Raw genomic sequence first — 18,421 nt, 5'->3', positions numbered from 1 at the left:
ACCAGCCGTTGTTCCCGTTCGAACATGGCCAGATTACGAAGGAAAGGCAGCAAGGCCTCTAACAAGTCTATACAGAAAGCTTCCCTTACAATTACCCGTGAAAATCGAATCTCTGCTCCTGACTTAAATGAACTCCTTGACACGAATGGGTATTTACGTGCAAAGTATTTTTCCCACTGGGTGGCCCATCGTACATTGCCTGCTCCTAGCTCTGTCTTTAATTCTGATCCAGAGTCTATGTCCGCACAAGCCTTAGCAGTGGAAAACAACACACTGCAAGAATTTATACACACAAGTACCTCTGTTATTGAACCCCATGACTCGGGTTGTGCTTTACCTCAGATTGAACAGTTTCATGATTCAAGCATGAAGAATGGAGGGGTTCCTTGCATATCTTCTGTTTTCTGCCCTCAGTCTACAGCTTACTCCTCTGCACAGATTCTTACTGTGGTCACTAATGCCAAGGGGTCTGATGCCAATAGTCTGCTTAAAAGAAACACAGACCACGTCGGTAAGAGAGAGTATAGATCACAAGACCTGCAAGCAGTAGATGACAATATACAATCAATGCACTTCCAGATGGCTAGTGCTGGATCCAGCCCTGATGCCACCATGCCTTCCCCTGTGCCTACTGATAGGGATGTACAGTTAATACGGGACATGCTAAAAACAGAATTTGAGGAGTTAAAACTAGAATACATTTCCTTAAAAGAGGAGAATAAGATGTTACAGTCTTTTCTGAATACACCTCCAACTTTATCCGTTGATGAAGTGAATACTGTTCAGTCCCTGAGTGCGGAGACTTTTGTAAATCATGATACTTGTCAATATGTAAGATCTATTGGGAGTGAAAGTCTTTTTTCAAGCACAGCGCTTATTCAGGGCACAGGTTCTGACAACTGTCCTACCGTTTGTCAGGAATTGCTGTTAGTTGAAGATTCACAAGCCACTCCTTTACCTGAAGCTTCCTGTGTAGCAGTTTGTCATAACTCTGAGCTTGAACACATACATGCTTCTGATTTCCAAACACAATCCACAATGGTGGCATACGCAGAATCTGTCACAACTGTAGGCTTAGGTTCTGCCCTTGATCTAGCTGCTGAGACTGAAGTAGACATTCAAGCTGATGTGGAAAACGATGCTGCCTCTGTGTTCGCTCTTCCTTCTGCCAATTTCGGTCACTACGAGCAGTCAAAGACAGTGCAGAATTCATGTTTTGATGGACTCATTCCACAGATTACTGAACCAAAAACCTGGCAGGCGATCCTTGAACTGTTGATTGTTAATCAGCCACTTTCAGAAGCTAATACAGAGGAATGGTCAATTGACGAAATCCTGATTAACAAAGGCTTTACTATGGTGATTCCTCTGGTTGATTTTGACTTCTACAAGGGAAGAGACTCTGTGTCATCCACTAAGGAGAGGGACGGCAGGGGTACTGCTCAGACTTTGGTTACTGGTGCCAAGGGGTCAACTGCTTTAAAGGGGCTTTCCATTCCTGAACCACAAGTGTGTCTGTCGACTTCTGGGACTTCAGACTGTCCTCCTACTACCATTGACTCTTCAATAATCCTGTCCACAGCCCTGCAGTCATCGTTGGCACACGTATCTTCGATCAATAAGAAAGTGCTATGTCTGCCAGTCACTCAAGAGCCTTCACCATGTACGCAGTCAGAGCCAAAGACCTTGACAAGTTTGTCTTCAGCTAACAAGACGGCTCCAGCTTGCATGCCCTCAGCCTCAGAATCTCCTCTGGCATGTCAGTCTTCGGCTACAGTGACTCATCCAGCAAATTATCCTTCAGCCATGGAGCCTCCGGTAGTACGTTCTAAGTGCATGTCTTCGGTCCCAGAGCCTACTGCTAGTTTGGCTTCAGTTCATGAGAGACCTGTATCCTGCTCAGCCTCGCTGCCAATATCGGAGGTGTGCCTGTCTACACTGTCTGATCCTGCTGCATATTCTTCTGCTCCAGAGATTCCTCCTGAATCCCAACCATTTACTGATGAACGTCCATCTTGCCCTTCTTATGCTTCAGGGGGATCACCAGAATGTCTGCCTTGTACACAAAACAATTCTCCCAACTACTTGACTGTAGCATCAGCGCCTCCCGAATATGCAACATTTGAGCCTGAGACTTCTGCCAGCTCTCTCTTCAAAAACATCAAGCCGGCTCACGACTCGGGAGGGCCTTACATGCGAGGCCGCTGGACTTGCCTGGAGTATTACGAGAGGGAAACGGATGCCATCCGCCACGGCCCAGTCACCGAACGAGTAGCCGACCAGGATAGCGGGCTGGACGGTCCGCGTTTGGAGTCCGGTTTGGATCAACCGCTTGACAACCCTTTTGTTGCCGGATCCCACATGAGCCTGAGGGAAGGGACGGGCACGGCCTTCCAGCTGCAGCGCCAGTTGGGTGCTAGTAGCCAAAGGAGGGGTATGTCTGCTGCAGTTCAAGATGTGCCTGTTTTTGCTCCCGCTGCTAGTATGCCTGATGTTCCGAGAACTGTGTCTAACACTCCTATCAGTATGCCAAACGTTCCTGCGGTTGTATCCCACGTGCAACAAGGTGGCTACTTGACTGGCTACATGACTGTCAACGGGAGTGCCAGCCTCGTACAACCCATTGGATCTTCAGACCTCCAAGGCATGGAACTTATGCAGGCGAATCTTTGTCACTTTCAACCACAAACCTTTACCCAGATGGATGACAGAGTATCCGAACCTCTACCTCAGCCACCACCTTCCTCTTCCGAACATAAACATTTCCTGAAACCTGCTGTTTCATCACCTCCTGTGTGTCCACTCTCGGCAGTGAGGCTAACAGAACTTCTACCGTTGTCTATGGCATGTAGCACCAGCCTGCCTCTCTCCTCAAAGATGTATGCATATCCTCTTCCAGTGACTAAGCTTCCTGGACCTTCCAACTCTGCTTTGGGTCCTGCAAACCCTTCATGCCTTTCTTCGACCCATGAGTCTCTTCCTCACCGAAAACTCGCCTATGGCTCTTATAGACTGCGGCCTGATTCTATTCATTCCAGTTCTTCTGCTTCTACCCGTGGATCATCGTTTCCGCCAGTGCCACTTCTGAAGACAAAGCGCTTCTGTCATGGGAAGAAGATGTTTTGTGCAAGTAACGGCCGCCTGGAGTCGGCCGTGGGAGGGGGTATAGTGTCACGGCTCGCTCCCTTTGCTCCCGTTCCCGCCACTTGGGGGCATGTTTTGGGGTTTCTTCCCTACTGGACATTCCCTCCGAACCTTATGCTACAGTGTCCTGATGAATTGGGAGCGCTAAAACCTTATTTCCCAAATTACTTCCCTTCCGGATCCATTCCAGGTTTTTGGCAGCCAGCATGCTACTGCTACTTTAATCAAATGACTATGCTTCCCAGAATGCCTGGCTCACTGCCTCACCTCCTCCCTTGCAGGGCAAGGCTGGGTGGAGGATAGGCAACACCTGTGGCTGCAGGTGCAGCAGGCGACACACCTGAGGGGTGTGCTCGTTAAGCAGCTTTAAAAGCCTCAGTTTGCTTCAGTCCAGCGCTGGTCATTGTTGCAGCGTTCCTGTCGTGACTGGTCCCTTGTTCCTGGTTCCTAGTTTTTGTGCCCAGTTCTAGTTAGTGTTTCTTGTTCCTTGTCCTGGAATTCGTATTTGTATGCCTAATTGATTTCTGCCTTTTGGAAATCCCTTTCTCCCTTTCTCTGTCTGCAGGCAGCCTTTCTCTGAGCTTTCCTTTTGCTGTAGCCCAATTGCCTGTGTTCACTGTTTCCTAGAAATTGCCCTTTGCTACTGAAAGACTTGTTGCATTAATCTTTCCTTTACAGGTTTAGTTTCCTGCCTTTTCACCTTGGATGGGTGGGAAAGTTTCCCTTTTGAAATCGTTTTCACTGCTCCTGATCCTTGCCTTCTATTGGGATCCATGCCATGTTTTCCTTTACACTTTTACATTTATTTCCTATTTTATTATTAGGTGTGGGAAGCTGTTGTAACTAGCCCCTGTGTGATTATCTTTTGTTTTCCAGACTGTACTATTCCTTCTTGCCTCTTGACTTGGGTTTAGGTATTTAGTCATCCTCAATCTTTGCCTTTACTGCCTTCTGGGTTCTTGTTTGATTTACAGGGTTGTGGGTTAGTACTGACTTCTGAGTGGTCTTTCCGGTCCTCGTGAATACGGACATCCAAATGGTCTTTCCGGTCTTCGTGAGTACTGGCATTCATGTGGTCATTCCGGTCCTTGTGAGTACTGTTTCCAAATTCCTTATCCAGTACCGTCTAGAGTGTCAGCTTACAGATTCTGTCCCTGCTTGCCCTCTACGTGGGCTTAGCGCTGTCAGTATCTGTAATAGCATAGTGGGTAAGGAGTTTGCCGACTTTCCTTTCAGTCATAAGGAGGTTCTAAGTGCTTACCCTACATTCCTTTTCTTATAGTGGTATACACGAGTCTTGGGTATTGAATGCACGTTGTTATATTCAAGGTTGTTTACTGTGTATTTTGTGCACATTTCCCCTGCCATATCCATCGCCTTCTTCCTTTCCTGACACCTTTATGGGAAACAGGTGAACTGTCCTGTTGGGAGTTGTAAAATGCAAGTTTGGCTGGGTGACGTTCAGGGTGCTGGGGGTTCGACCGTGAGGGTGGCCTGACGAGTGGGGAAGATTGCAGAGTGGCAATTTCTTTTTTTGTGTAATTGTTCTTAAATGTTTTAAAACTAGAACAACACATGATGATAAAATGTGTTCAATGAAAAACACAGTAAATCACTTCTAAGATTAAATGCCTTTGGGCGTTTTATTGAAGGCATTTTTCCTACCGTTGAACCTGAGTTTAACTTCTTAGTGCGCCTTAACTTGAAACAAAACTTGTATTGTCTTAAACCTATTAATAACTTGGAAAATGTCAAACTTTCAACCAGCTTGGTGAAATAGAGGTTTACTTAAACCAGTTTGGACTATTGACCCTCATCTAATGTGCCACCACACAACACCCCCTCTCCCCCTGTTCTGTTAGTGCCCTTGAATTAGTGGCTCCCCCTGCCCTCTTCTCCAAATACTGTTTTCTATAGACACCGCTGCAGATAGCACACAGGTCTCAGCAGTAGGCACATAAAACCACCAAGCTTCTTTGTTAAGCTCAACCAAAAGGAAAGTTGGAAATGAACGGTTTCGAAAGCCTTCCAATTCCTGGCGCTGCCTTGGGACCGAATTTCACAATAAGTGCGTAAATTACAATGTCATTTTGTGACCCTCCCATCACCGGATCTCGGGGACAGATAACTTAGCCACTTACACTGCCGAGTAATGCAACGCTAGCAGTGTGACCCTGACAACACAGTGACCCGTCCTGCACCTGCTGGCTGCTGCGTGCAAACTTCAGAGTCACTTCAGAGTTTGAAGTTTGCACGCATCAGTCAGGAGAGAGACAAACTGGGGGAAACAAACTGAGGGGGATAAATGCCATTGGATCCCTCACCTTAAAATTGTCCCCCAATGTCCTACGCCCATGTATATTGCCCAATGTAGCCGGTCACTATCGCAAAGCACAAAAAAAAGAAGAAAAAAAAGGCATGCCAATCCTTACCGTTGAATGCCTGCTGCACTGAGCCCCACCGCCTCAAGTCACAGCAGGTCACTAAGTTCAATGCTCTGTGTGCTGAATGGATGCAGCTCGTTTTCACTGTATGCATGGCGCAGATGCACCTGCTCATGCGAGCACACTAGGGCACATGCTCAGGCTGGCCTGGATGGATGTCATGTTGCCAAATGATTATGTATTCTTCCCCCAAGAAATGAGGCCCTATATCCCGAGGCCTACCGGGTAAACTCCTGGTGTCCTGGTGGGGCAATCCAGGCCTGGGCAGTTCAGGCATGAACACCAGGGAGAGTAAAGGACATATCAGTGAGATTCGGTGTGAACTTCAGGGTTAATTGGCAAGAATACCAAGGGTAATTGTATGGAATTTAAGGGAAATTGTGAAAACATCTTGCAGAAGAGAGCAGCAAACTTTGTAGACTGCATAAGTGCACTTTTGAGCATGCAATGCTGTGCATGCATCTCTGCACTAAGGAAATGTTTACGCTGAGACATGTAGTGCTTTTTGGAGTCATCCCTATTGTTAGACATAGTGCATCTTATGAAATGCGGCCAGGTTGGGGTGCTCTGTAGTTTTCTTTCTTTCACTTTTACATTTACATATTTTTCTCCTTGTACCTTCTGTAAAAAGAATAGTTACCCAAAACCTATGCAGCAAAAATAATCCAAAAGACCAAAGAATCACTGCAGCGTTTGGCAAGGGAAAACAAGATTTATTACATGCAAAAAGGACTCAGAAGGTCCCATAGAACCAGACTGACATGGGGCTCATCACACCCCAAGACATTACAAGTTATATAGTGGAAAACCGCACATCTGCGTACATAGGTTACATTGTTATTCCTCCACCCTAATTGGCTACCACCAGTAGAACATGCTAATACCCCCCTGTAGTCCCTGGACCTATTGGCCACAGCTTATATAAACCCATTCCCTTAGACACGTGGCCCACCCCATCGTCACAATTAAATCCAGTTATGGGATTTGTTAATGAGGATATTGATACACTAATTCATCGTGACCGTCACGTGATGTGCACTCCTCTGATCCAGCCACCATCAAAGTAAACTGGTAAGGCCATCTCTGCTTTAATAAGACAATAGGACTTCTCTTTATCCCAGACACCGTGGTGCACACAAGCTGCACTCCATCCTTGTACTAAATGTATTGGCATCACCTTTGCTCCTACTATCCCAAATCACTGAATGTTCCAGACACAACAACCTCCTTATCACCTTCAATACCCAGGTTCCCAGTAACAACATGACCGAGGCACCGCTCTTGGGTCTGAATTTTAGGGATTTATTTACTTTGGTTGTGCTTCTACTTGTAATTCAAATGGGATGACCACTGCTTGGGTGGGGGCAAAAGTGCATTAAATCTTTGTTTAACATTTTGGCATCACAAAACCTCATGCCGCAGCTGGATACAATTAATGTATATCTATGAACCACGGGTGCCTCTGACCTTGGCTTCTCTCAGGGGGGATAAAAAGAGGATCTGTCTTGGGACTGAGCTAAACAGAGCCACAGCTCCACATTAGGACCTACATTATATTCTGTTGATTGTACACTAGGGCTGGAAATCTAATATGGCAGCACTCCTGCCATGTTCACATGTTGGCCTTTCTAACTCCATCTTCAACCTAATTCAGCTCTTTCCTCGCACCACACTAAAAACATAACTTCATGTACAATTAATACAAGCAGGGCCTATAGCACTGCCCTATCTATAATCTGTGCAACTGCAAATTTGTTGCTCCTGTGTTTCTATATGTGAGTATCTAATATGTGTCAAAACTAACTACAAATGATATGTTCTCCTTCTGCTGTGCCAAACTTACCCTGCTCACACTGTGGTACATACTAATAGTTTTTTCTCAGCCTGAATATTTCTGCCTTACATGCATCCCAACATTCCCCCTTTAGTTAATACTTCATTAACTGCCACCTCTGGCATATTCCTCCAGATTCATGTCATAAAACGCCACCCATCTCCTGTTAAATCAACCCAGTGCTCTAAGTAATTCTCTGGGTCAGGTGGGGGTGTGTTCAAAGTACCCGGGGTTCTGAAATCCTGCTCTACTATCAACATCTTTGGACTACAACCACATCCCATCTATCAGTCTGAGTGTTTTTTGTGAGAGGAGGAGTTCTGGCTATTGTTAATGACACTGTCATCATTGTGCTCTTCACCAGGATCTTCGTACAACATCTCAGGATCATCTGATAGGAATAAAAAAGCACAAGCAAAACAGCCACGATGGGAACCAATAACTTTACGGCTATTTCCAACCATGACTTGGCCCAGAAGAACATTGGATTAAACCATTTATCCGCATTTTCTCCTGCTTCTTTCTCCACAGCAATCTTCAAATTATGAAGGGCCCTATTGCGTTGTCAGTGTTATTTCAGGGATGTGTGTGCAAAGAGACAGTGCAATTTCCTTGTACAAACCCCCATCCATAGCAATGAGCAAATCCAGAATGTATCTGTTCTGGAGTGTCATAAGCCTGATCACCTGCAATTCCGTTTTTATAGAATTGAGACCCTACTCCATTTAGTTCATCAACTGAAACATCTACCAGCTGGTAATATAAAACCATTTAGCCTTAGCTGCAGTCTAGATACCTGGCACCAGGAGGGAGTAAAAAGGGTTTTGGTTTTGGTGAATAATTTAAACTGGTCTGTGATCGCCTTTTATTTGTCAGATGTGTCTTTGGACAAATAATTAGATCTTTTCTGGTGACAAAGCCTTGGTGAGTGACAGACATGCTTGTTGGGTGGGGGATTAGTTGTTTGTTGATGGGCATCAGTCACTACCAAAACTGCTGAGTTAAAGGTAGTTAGCGAACATACACCCCTCCATGATGGCCGGAGGTGTATGTACTCATATTATCCACACACCCAATAGACATCCATAAACACTGCTGTGCCTTCAGTCAGGTCAGGGATGGAAGTGTCTTATTAGAACAAATGTTCTTACCTACAGGTATAGTACCATTTTCTTGGAATCAAAAGGAATACTCCACTGGCATTTGCACTTTTGGTGGCTTCTCACTTAACTCGATCCATTTCAGTTTGTGTACATCATTTCCCCATGTTTGCCACAGTTTGGATTGACAAGTCCCATTGCATCCTCCGAGAACCCCAGTAAGCTCCCTACTGCACAGCTCACTACTCTTGCCACCCATCTATCATTGGAAAACATTGCTCCTTCCATTTTGAGCAATGGTTGTGTTTTGCAATGGGCCTGTTCTTTCTTCTTGGCACACTTTTCATCATCTCTGTCCATTATTACTGCTTGGACCGTGTGCCCCAGGAAAAGACATTTTGTGAGGTATAAACAATTTGGGTGCACCCGTCACCTGTGATATGAAAGAGCATGCGTAACAGCTCTCAATTGACCTCGCCCTCCCCACCTCGTGCATGTAATTATATCACTTTTCCATCTCGGGGTTGTGCACATCTGCCACGGTATATCTAGTATCACACCTTTGTATTGATTATAATCTATCTCGCACACTCCTTTTCAATTTTGTAAGACTTAGGGTTAATACTAACTAAGCAAGGGTAATCCAGACGTGGACACCTTGCTCACTGTGCTTTAGGGAGGCTCAGCTTCACCTCACTGGGGAAGCCCAACAAGGCCGAAACATGTGTCTGGGGTTGCTGATGGTACTTTTGTTCAGAGAAGAATTGCCTAGCTTTTCGGTGCTGAACTGCCCTTGTGGGTGGGACAAAGACTTATATGCAAATTAATATTTCTCCTCTGTGACGGCTGCAGTTAGCTAAAAATTAGTTTGTGAACCCTCCTGAGTGTAAGAAATTCCATAGAACCGGGTATTTGATCCATGTTCATTCTCAGAAGGTGGGCTCCCACACTCCTTTTCAATTTTGGAAAACTTGGGGTTTCACCCTAAGTAACCACAGGTAATCTAGACCTGGACCCTTTGCTCACTGTGCCTTAGAGAGGCTCAGCTTCACCTCACTGAGGAGGCCCAAAAAGGCCAAAACAACCTGGGGTGTCTGGGGTTGCTGCTGGTACTTTTGTTCAGAGGAGAATTGCCCAGAATTTCGATGCTGGACTGCCCTTGTGGGTGGGACAAAGACTGCCCTTGTGGGTGGGACAAAGACTTATATGCAAATGAATATTTCTCCTCTGTGACGGCTGCAGTTAGCTAAAAATGAGTTTGTGGACCCTCTTGAGTGGAAGAAATTCCATAGAACCGGGTATTTGATCCATGTTCATTCTCAGGAGGCGGGCTCCCACACTCCTTTTCAATTTTGGAAAACTCGGGGTTTCACCCTAAGTAACCACAGGTAATCTAGACCTGGACCCTTTGCTAACTGTGCCTTAGAGAGGCTCAGCTTCACCTCACTGAGGAGGCCCAAAAAGGCCAAAACACGTGTCTGGGGTTGCTGCTGGTAGTTTTGTTCAGAGGAGAATTGCCCAGAATTTCGATGCTGGACTGCCCTTGTGGGTGGGACAAAGACTGATATGCAAATGGTTAGTTCTCCCCTGTGAAGGGTGCAGTGAGATAAAACATGGTTGTTGACACTCATGGGTGTAAGATGTTCCATAGATGAGGATATTTGAACCATGTTCATTCTCGTAGAGGTGCTCAAACACTCCTTTTTAATTTTGTAAAACTTGAGTTTTCACCCTAAGTAACCAAGGGTAATCCAGACATGGACCACTTGCTCACTGTGCTTTAGAGATGCTCAGCTTCACCTCAGTGAGGAGGCCCAACAAGGCTGAAACACCTGTCTGGACATGCTGATGGTACTTTTGTTCCAAGAATCGCCTAGAATTTTGGTGCTGGACTGTCCTTGTGGGTTGTACAAAGACTGATATGCAAATGGTTATATCTCCTCTGTGAAGGGTGAAGTGAGCTTAAAACGTGGTTGTAAACCCTCCTGAGTGGAAGAAATTCCATAGAACAAGGTATTTGACCCATGTTCATTCTCAGTAGAGGGGCTCACGCACTCCTTTTCTATATTCCATCTCTTTCTCAGTTTCTCTCCTTATTTGTGTCATCCCCACCTGTTCATCTGTGTCATTCCCATTTTTATATGTGTCATTACCATACCCCGTGTATATGCCCCAACCATATACAATAGCCACTAAGAGTCAATAAAATAACTTTAAAAAGAAATCAACATATACACCATTACCTATATATCACATGTCGCTTGTACTGTTGAACCAGCAGAGGGGTAGAAAAAACAGAAACATGTGCAGAAAAATCCAAACTTTTCATAACATTATAGGGATTGATAAGGTGCATCATCATAAAACATGTCAAGGGTTTTGACCCATGTTGAATGCTTAGACTGGGTAGATGTGGGGATGAGCTGTCGCCGCCCACATTCACGCCAGAATCCAGGAGAACTGCGCAGTTGGCACAAGACCACTCCAAAGATACAACCTTCTTGTGGGGGGTTCCACATCACCACTCTACTGTAAGGATGCCATCAAAACAATGTTAAGCAAGGGTCCTATACTATCAAGCAAAAGACCACTCTATTGAAATGCAGTAATTCAAGACAGATCCCAAAAATGGATGCAATACCGGTACTCACCACTATCAGAAAGCCGGCGTTTTAAAACCACCAGACTTTTGTGTAAAACTGAACAGAGGAACCCAAACCAGGCCAAGGAAAGACTTGCTAAGAGGTGGATACAATGTAAAACTATATTCTTAAATGACTTGAAGGAAGTAATTATTTAATGTATATGTAAAAAGTGTAAGTTTGATTTAAACTGGGAACTAAAGTGACATTTAGCTGAATTCTGCCTGAAGACTACCCCCGACAGGAGAAACCTGCTCAGCCACTCTTCCCAGGCCTAGCTGCATCCTGCTTCCACACCAAAAGGAGTTGACACCTCTCTGATTAGATTAGGGGAGGGGCACCGCAGGAGGTTGAACAAAGCCTTGTCCTGGACTCAGGCAAATGTTATATTGGGGGGCCGTAAAGTGGCTTCCTCTTGGGAGAAGTGGGAGGAGAAGTGCCTCTGGGAGCCATCCGAGCTGGAGGCGGGGGCAGACAGAAGCTTCCCCATGTGCTTTGGAGCCTAAACCACACCCATCTGGGCCAGAGCATAATTTTAAAAAAGATGGATAATTCATAGTACGGCCTTGTCAGAATTATATAAGCAATATCATTATTCTTGTGATTTTTCTGTGCACGTTTTAAGATGTGTTAGGACCCTGTGGTGTATGCTGGGGGGTTGCTAGCGGAAAATAGGGTCTTACTCCAAATGTCTGCATGTTAAAAATCTGACACTTCATCAATTAATGTCCATACTCTTTGCGCACATGTGTGTAATTTTTGGTAAATATACGATATTGGTAAACCAGTCAAAAAGCGCAAAATGTTGTCATTTTTGAATGCAAGCCCCCAGGAAGATCAGAGGCGGACAAGCATGGACCATAAGGAATATATAATGTGTACATATAATTTCAACAAATTGTGTATCTGGGAAATATGTATTTGAATCAAATATAGATTTGTGGGCAAATTGACCATGGGAGGAGCCTCTGGCCCATAAACAGACCGCATCATGATGACAATCCATTTCCTTCCCCCAATCATGGGAGAGGGGAGAATTGGGCCAATGACAAGTAGAGAGGGGCAGGCTTAGCTAGGCCCAGGCACACACCCATTTTCAAAACACATAAAAAGAGACTGCTGGAACAGGTAGAGACATTCAATTCCATTTGCTGCGGAGCGTGCTGACCGACGACTTCACATCCAGAGATCCAACACTTAGACTTCCAAGCTAAACAGAGACTACAGAAATTTGAACCAAGAAGGCCCACTGCAAGCAAAAGTATTCTCAGCAGGCCTTCAGAATCCAGCAAACCTAACCAAACTATTCAACAGCCGGGTGAGCTGTTTGAATTCTCTGCCAAGAACTTTTGCCGGAACCGCAGACCAGACCCAGACCGCTGTGAGCAGAACCAGAGATCGGGATCGCTGTGAGCAGAACCGGTGCCTGATTGACCTGCCGAGCAGAGAGAACCGCCGCTGGACGTGTTGACCAGATCCGTGACGAGGCCCATTCATTTCAAAATTAGGAGTGAGTATCTGCCAGAACTGTGCAGAACCCAATCTCTTAGTTAAAATAATCTAATCCAAACTATTTTAACCTAATTAGAACAGCCTCCTAGAAATCGTGTCATCTGTCATTTTTAAAACTGCACAACTGTCACCTGTCAATTCTGCACCTGTCATTTTGAGTTTACTTTAAATCCGAAAAACTATCTTTATTAAATCGTCCGTATCTCTTGAATCGCAATCGCGATTTACGCACTCGCGAAATTTACCACGATTTGCGATTTGGCTCAATTTCTCCACATGTCAAAAAAGCAGCTCCATTCTTTCATTTGTTAAAATCCGTAAAAGCATTTTGGGCCTGTGTTTTAAAAAGCATACCTGTTGTCTAAGCTTGCTGGGGAGGGGGAACTGAATTCTGTATTGTATTTGATTGTATTCCTGAAGACTGTGTGTGTTACTTCCATCTCCTTGCATTGCATATAGGGGGTGGTGAATTGACACCATGGGAAAAGTGAACATATTATCTCTTGTGAAACCATATCGGTTTATTTTCTGTACTGCATTTATTCCGACTTGCATTTCCTTGGAACCCTCAAGCATTTTCAGCTACCTCATCCTCTGTACTACTTCTAAGTAACCCAAATCAGTTTACCAGTAGAACATTATCCATTGTTGATCACTGTCATATTTTAAGTGTGATATCCAATATTAATTTATTATAAAAGTGTGATAGATATATATTGTTATATTTCTCAAATAAACCTTTTAAATTTGCAAAACAGACCTACTTCTTGGCTCAGTGGGGTCAGGGGGATTCTAAGAGAGGGGTGTTATATAAGGGTTGTCATCCAGAGTACATGAACTGGACCTAAAAATATATCAATAAGGGTTTCCCTCAGCATCCCAGACTAGGCATTGACTTAGCTGTAGTGTTAAAGTGAAGCCGCTTAACAAAGAGCATGCTGAAAAATGTATGTTTACATTATTCAGCAGTTGCTTCATTCTCGCAAGAAGGTTGAGCAGCAGTGGGTGCTTTCCAAACATCAGATAAGTGGACCCAGTACCGCAACTCCTTTACACAAACTACCATAACTCCTTTACACGAACTACAAATGGGGTGGCAAAGGCCAACGTAAATGGTTCTATGTTCTTATGTTGTATTTTTTCACAGAGTTTTTTACCAGAAATATCAGAAGAAAAAACTCATCAATTCTTTTTTTCATATTTGGAGGGTACCTTTCACCCCCCTACACTATTATCTAGTCCGTATTCCCTACAGCCCCCTAACCCTTATATCCCATTTTTCTTGTCATATTTGTGGGGTACCCTCCATCCCCTTCACTATTATCTAGTCCCTATTCCCTACATCCGTCAAACCCTTAAATCCCATTACACCCCCACCCTCCCCATTTTATTTCGATTAGTTTTTTCGCATGAAAAATCTTTGTCAAAAAACTCTGCAAAAAAAGCCTGCCGATGTAACAGCGTTTTACCCAGTAATTGTTCCTTATTTTATTTATCTTATTGGACATGTGAATGGCACCTATACCTAGGTCTTTCTACAAGGCAAGAAACATGGGGGTGAGTGAAACATGGGAAATCAAAGGAAAACAACAGCAAGAACAAAAAGAAACAGTTATATTGGCCTCGTGACATTCCTACCATGCAAATGCATGACAAGGTGATAAGTGTGACGAGGTAGGAGAAGAGGGAGAAGTGCAATAGTGGGGGAGTCCTACGGGCGGGTAAGTGCTATTCATGCTAGGGTAGCAAAGTCCCAGGGAAAGAGGGGAGAGGGGAGAAAAAGTGCAGCGGACAGGAGGACTGGGTAAGGATAGTCCAGGAAAGGATGCCCAAAGACAAGTGCTGGCATAGGAAGTTAGGAGCAATCTGTTGAGACAAAATCTTAATTCTTTTGGTAAACTCCCTGAAGTACCCCTGAAACTTCTCCCCCAATACTCCTGCTCTCCTGCGAGCATCTGATGTTTTGCGTGTTGGTATGACATGTGTATGCATCGTTCCCCCGTCACTATCGCGTGCAGGCACAAGTGGTGATCTTTACTTGGCTACATTCGCAGGTTTAACAAAGCCAGAGGGAGAGAGGGCAGCCAGTTCCTCCCTAACATAGTACACATCTTAGATAGCTTAGCTTCCAACAGTCCATTTTTCAACTACTCTGTTGGCTTGAGGATGGTAGATCGAGCACATTTCATGCTCTATCCCTAATAGGGATGCCAGTTCCATTATCAGACTTTAGGACCTCACATGTTCTCTAGCAATGAAAAACCTTCTGTACAAGAAATGTAGCCACTGATTTGGCATCTGCTTGTGTGCAAGGGCCAGTCTCAAAACAGACACAACACAACAATAAGGTAACATATCCATGTAATCAGAGTGGAGTTCCTGGAAAGGTCCAGTTGAATGGGGCAATGTGCCACGCATTGCTTTGAGAGTTTGTCTTGTACTGCAAAGATGACAGGTAGTGCAATTTGCCACTAATTGGTTAGCATATTCCTGTAGGTTGGGTACAACCTATCCTCCAGAATATCGGCTGCAATATGCTGTTTGGAAATATGTGCCGGGTATGCAGTTGCTCCAGAGCCACCATGAGCAAATCCCATGGCATTACTACTTTACCTGTACTGTTTTGCCTCCATATCAAATTGGTCGGTCATAGTGAGTAACTCTTTTAACCCACAGCTATCTCTCTCCCTGGGGCACCTGACCTTGTAACTCAATTATTTATGTAATAGGTACTGCAGTGTATGGGATTGCTAGCTGACACCTCAAGGTAAGATATGCTGCTTATTTGGTGGCCTTCTCTGCTGTATCATATCCAAGTGAAATGGGGTCTGTATTTTGAGAGTGGACGGTGCATTTAACCACGGTGCATTTAACCACTGCCAATAGTTTTTGGCGGGTCAAGGCATAAAATAATCTCTCTAACAAGGCCACATGCTGCACAGGCATGCAATCTGACCTCCTGAATCCCCTCCTTTATCTGGACAATCCTGAATATACAGTTGTGGTCATGTACGCAGAGTCACAGTATATGGTCACTAAGCCTCCATGGGACACCTCTAATGTATAAATTAATTCAATCAGCTCCTGCAGAAGCCCAGTGAGTCCTCTTGTCCTGTGAGCATTTTCTCACTGTAAAGTCATTTGAAAAGTGTTATTTGTTATTCCTGCCCCTCAGCCGCATCTAAATTGTTAATGATTCCCTCATTCCCACTTCCTGCTCCCCACCCTGCTTCCTGCTTCCTGCATCCTGCTCCTCCTCTAGGTGTTGATTGACCATTGCGATGCAGCGAGAGTGTCTTCACCCCTGCGACATACATTTTGACACTGTGAGCTCCTGCTCAGGCCCAGTGAGTCATCTTGTCCTGTCAGCCTTTTCTCACTGCAAAGTAATTTGAAAGGTTGTTTTTATTATTCCTGCTCTCTGTGGCATCTAAATTGTTAATTCTTCCCTCATTCCCACTTCCTGCTCCACGCTTCCCGCTACTCCCTTGGGTGTTGATTAGGCGTGTTTCCCAGACCATCGGGATGCAGTGAGAGGGTCTTCACCCCTTCAACATCCATTTTGGCAGTTAGAGCCCCTACTCAGGCCCACTGAGTCCTCTTGTCATGTGAGCCTTTGCTCACTTTAAAGTAATTTGATAAGTTTTATTTGTTATGCCTGCTGCTCTGCAGCATCTGAATTGTTAATTCTTCCCTCGTTCCAGCTTCCTGCTTCAAACTCCTACCCGGGTGTTGATTGGGCCTGCTGCCCCACTTATTCAGGCTCATAGGGTAGCCCACTGCCTGTTGCAGCCCCCTGTGGCTAAGTGTGCTGTGGAAAAGAGCAGCTCCCACAGTTACAGTTCCAGAGGGTGTTTGCCGGTGGTTGCTGTGGGAGCATGCAGCGCAGCATCCACCAGCAGAGACTGTGAAGGTGAGAAAGTGTGGGTAGGGGGAACAGCCATCAATGCTCCCTATTTAACTGTCCCTCCTCTCTATTACTTCTATTACGTTTTTTTGCAGCCAGCTACACCCCACAGTCATCTGTTATCCATATCTGGCATTAGGGGAACTTTCCTAATTAACCTTGGGAGTCTGCGTGCTTTGCATTGCTGTTGTGTTTGGGAACTAGGCTTTTTCCCTCTTTCTAGGAAAGTTGAACCTGGGTGTTTCTGCACTGTGGCGTATCTCTGTGCTGTGTTTCTTTTCTCTCTTCCCCCACAAGCTCTTCCTCTTCCTTTCTCCCTGCACCCCTCTATGGGGCTCTCAATCTCACCCATCTTCTCTAACTGATTTTCTATCACTTATCCTATCCCTCTCACTAAGACTGGAAGGAAGAAATTCAAGAAGGATATCCTGGTCTCTAATCCAGGCCTTCCCATCGTTGATACCTACATCCGTGCCTCCTCCAGACAGACTCTCACCGACATCCTCTTTGCCATTCCCTCTCCAGATCTATGGACCCTACATATAGTCCTAATTCTCTCTCCTTTTTCTTCCTCATCCATTAATGGTGGCACAAGATGGGAGGCCCTTTTGGCTTCCTTCCTGTCATCCAAAACCATCATTAATGTCTATTTAAATGGCACTGTCATAGTCCAGGGCACTCAGCCCAGCCCCTTTCTCCTTTATAGGTGTCTCCTGCATCTTATCAACTTCCTCCCTTCTCCTGCTACTCCATTTACAACCTATCTGGCTCCCCTGCCACTCCACAACCACCACCACCACCTCCTCTATGGCTCCCCCTCTTCCTCGTCTTTGGGCAGTATGCACCCTCCTTCTACCTCTGCCCCTCTCAGGCCCCTCTGTCTCTTCCACCGGGTGTACCTCTGTCCTTTGCTCCTCCCTGGAAGACTTTCAAAAGTGGCAACCTGCTCCACATAGCTATTTTCAACTTTCGCTCAACTCTCAAACACTCCTCTAACATCTGCCACTTCCTTGAAGACCTAGACCTGGATGTTTTCACATGCAGTGAGACATGGTTCACGGCCAGCTCTGTTGCACATTTTTACATTCTCCTCCTTGAGGGCTACAAGATCCTCTCCAAGCCCAGTACCAATTTGCCCAGTGCGGGAGTCGCCCTAATCTTTCCTGAGTGGGTCCCTGACTCTATCATTCCCACTCAAGCCTACTCCTCCTTTGAAGGCCTGGTCTGAAGACTGTCTCTCTCCCTCTCCTGGCCTCTCTCTAACATTGGCCACCATCTACAGGCCACCTGGTTAGGTCGCCCTTTTCCTCTCTCTTCGTCTCTCCCTCTCAGCTTCTCTTCCTCTGGGATTTCGACATCCACTTGGACTCCTTTGACCCAGCTTCTGGGCTTGTCAGCAACTCTCTCTCCCTTTCTATTCTTCCATCTGGTCTGAAATACGAAGCTGGACACACTGTGGATGTTCTCATCTTCTCAGACATCCCCCACTCTAACCCTCTCATTACTCCCCTCTCCTGGATTGACCACTTTAGGCTTTCCTCTCACCTGAAACACCCTGTCTCCCTGGCAAAACATTGCCCAGCACTGTCAGCTTCCTTCAAGGTCGTTTGACCTATGAAGCAAGTGTCATTGTCACTTTTGTCTTCACTTTCTCTCCTCCTCCTACCAGTGTGGCTGACTCCCACTCTGACAAAGCCCTCTCCAACCTCCAACTCTTTTTCTCCATTGCTCTTGATATCCTTGTCCCTGTCATGAGGATCCGTCTGAAACCTGCCTCCAAGTGCAACTCTTGGTGTGATTCCGACCTGGCTGCTCTGAAACGCAAGTGCAGAGAAGCC

General features: G+C 45.4%; 1 protein-coding gene across 1 annotated transcript in view; it reads left to right on the top strand.

Annotated features, from left to right (window-relative positions):
* SH2D4B (SH2 domain containing 4B) overlaps nt 1-18,421 on the top strand; it is a 1,358,492-nt gene that overhangs the window by 894,107 nt on the left and 445,964 nt on the right. Inside the window, exon 11 of the mRNA XM_069610827.1 lies at nt 17,600-17,613. Coding sequence (XP_069466928.1) covers nt 17,600-17,613 — 14 coding nt within the window. The remainder of the gene's footprint in view (nt 1-17,599; nt 17,614-18,421) is intronic.

Source organism: Ambystoma mexicanum, chromosome 8, assembly GCF_040938575.1.
Source record: "Ambystoma mexicanum isolate Mex_15411 chromosome 8, UKY_AmexF1_1, whole genome shotgun sequence".
NCBI lineage: Eukaryota > Metazoa > Chordata > Amphibia > Caudata > Ambystomatidae > Ambystoma > Ambystoma mexicanum.
This window is presented reverse-complemented; position numbering and strand designations above follow the sequence as displayed.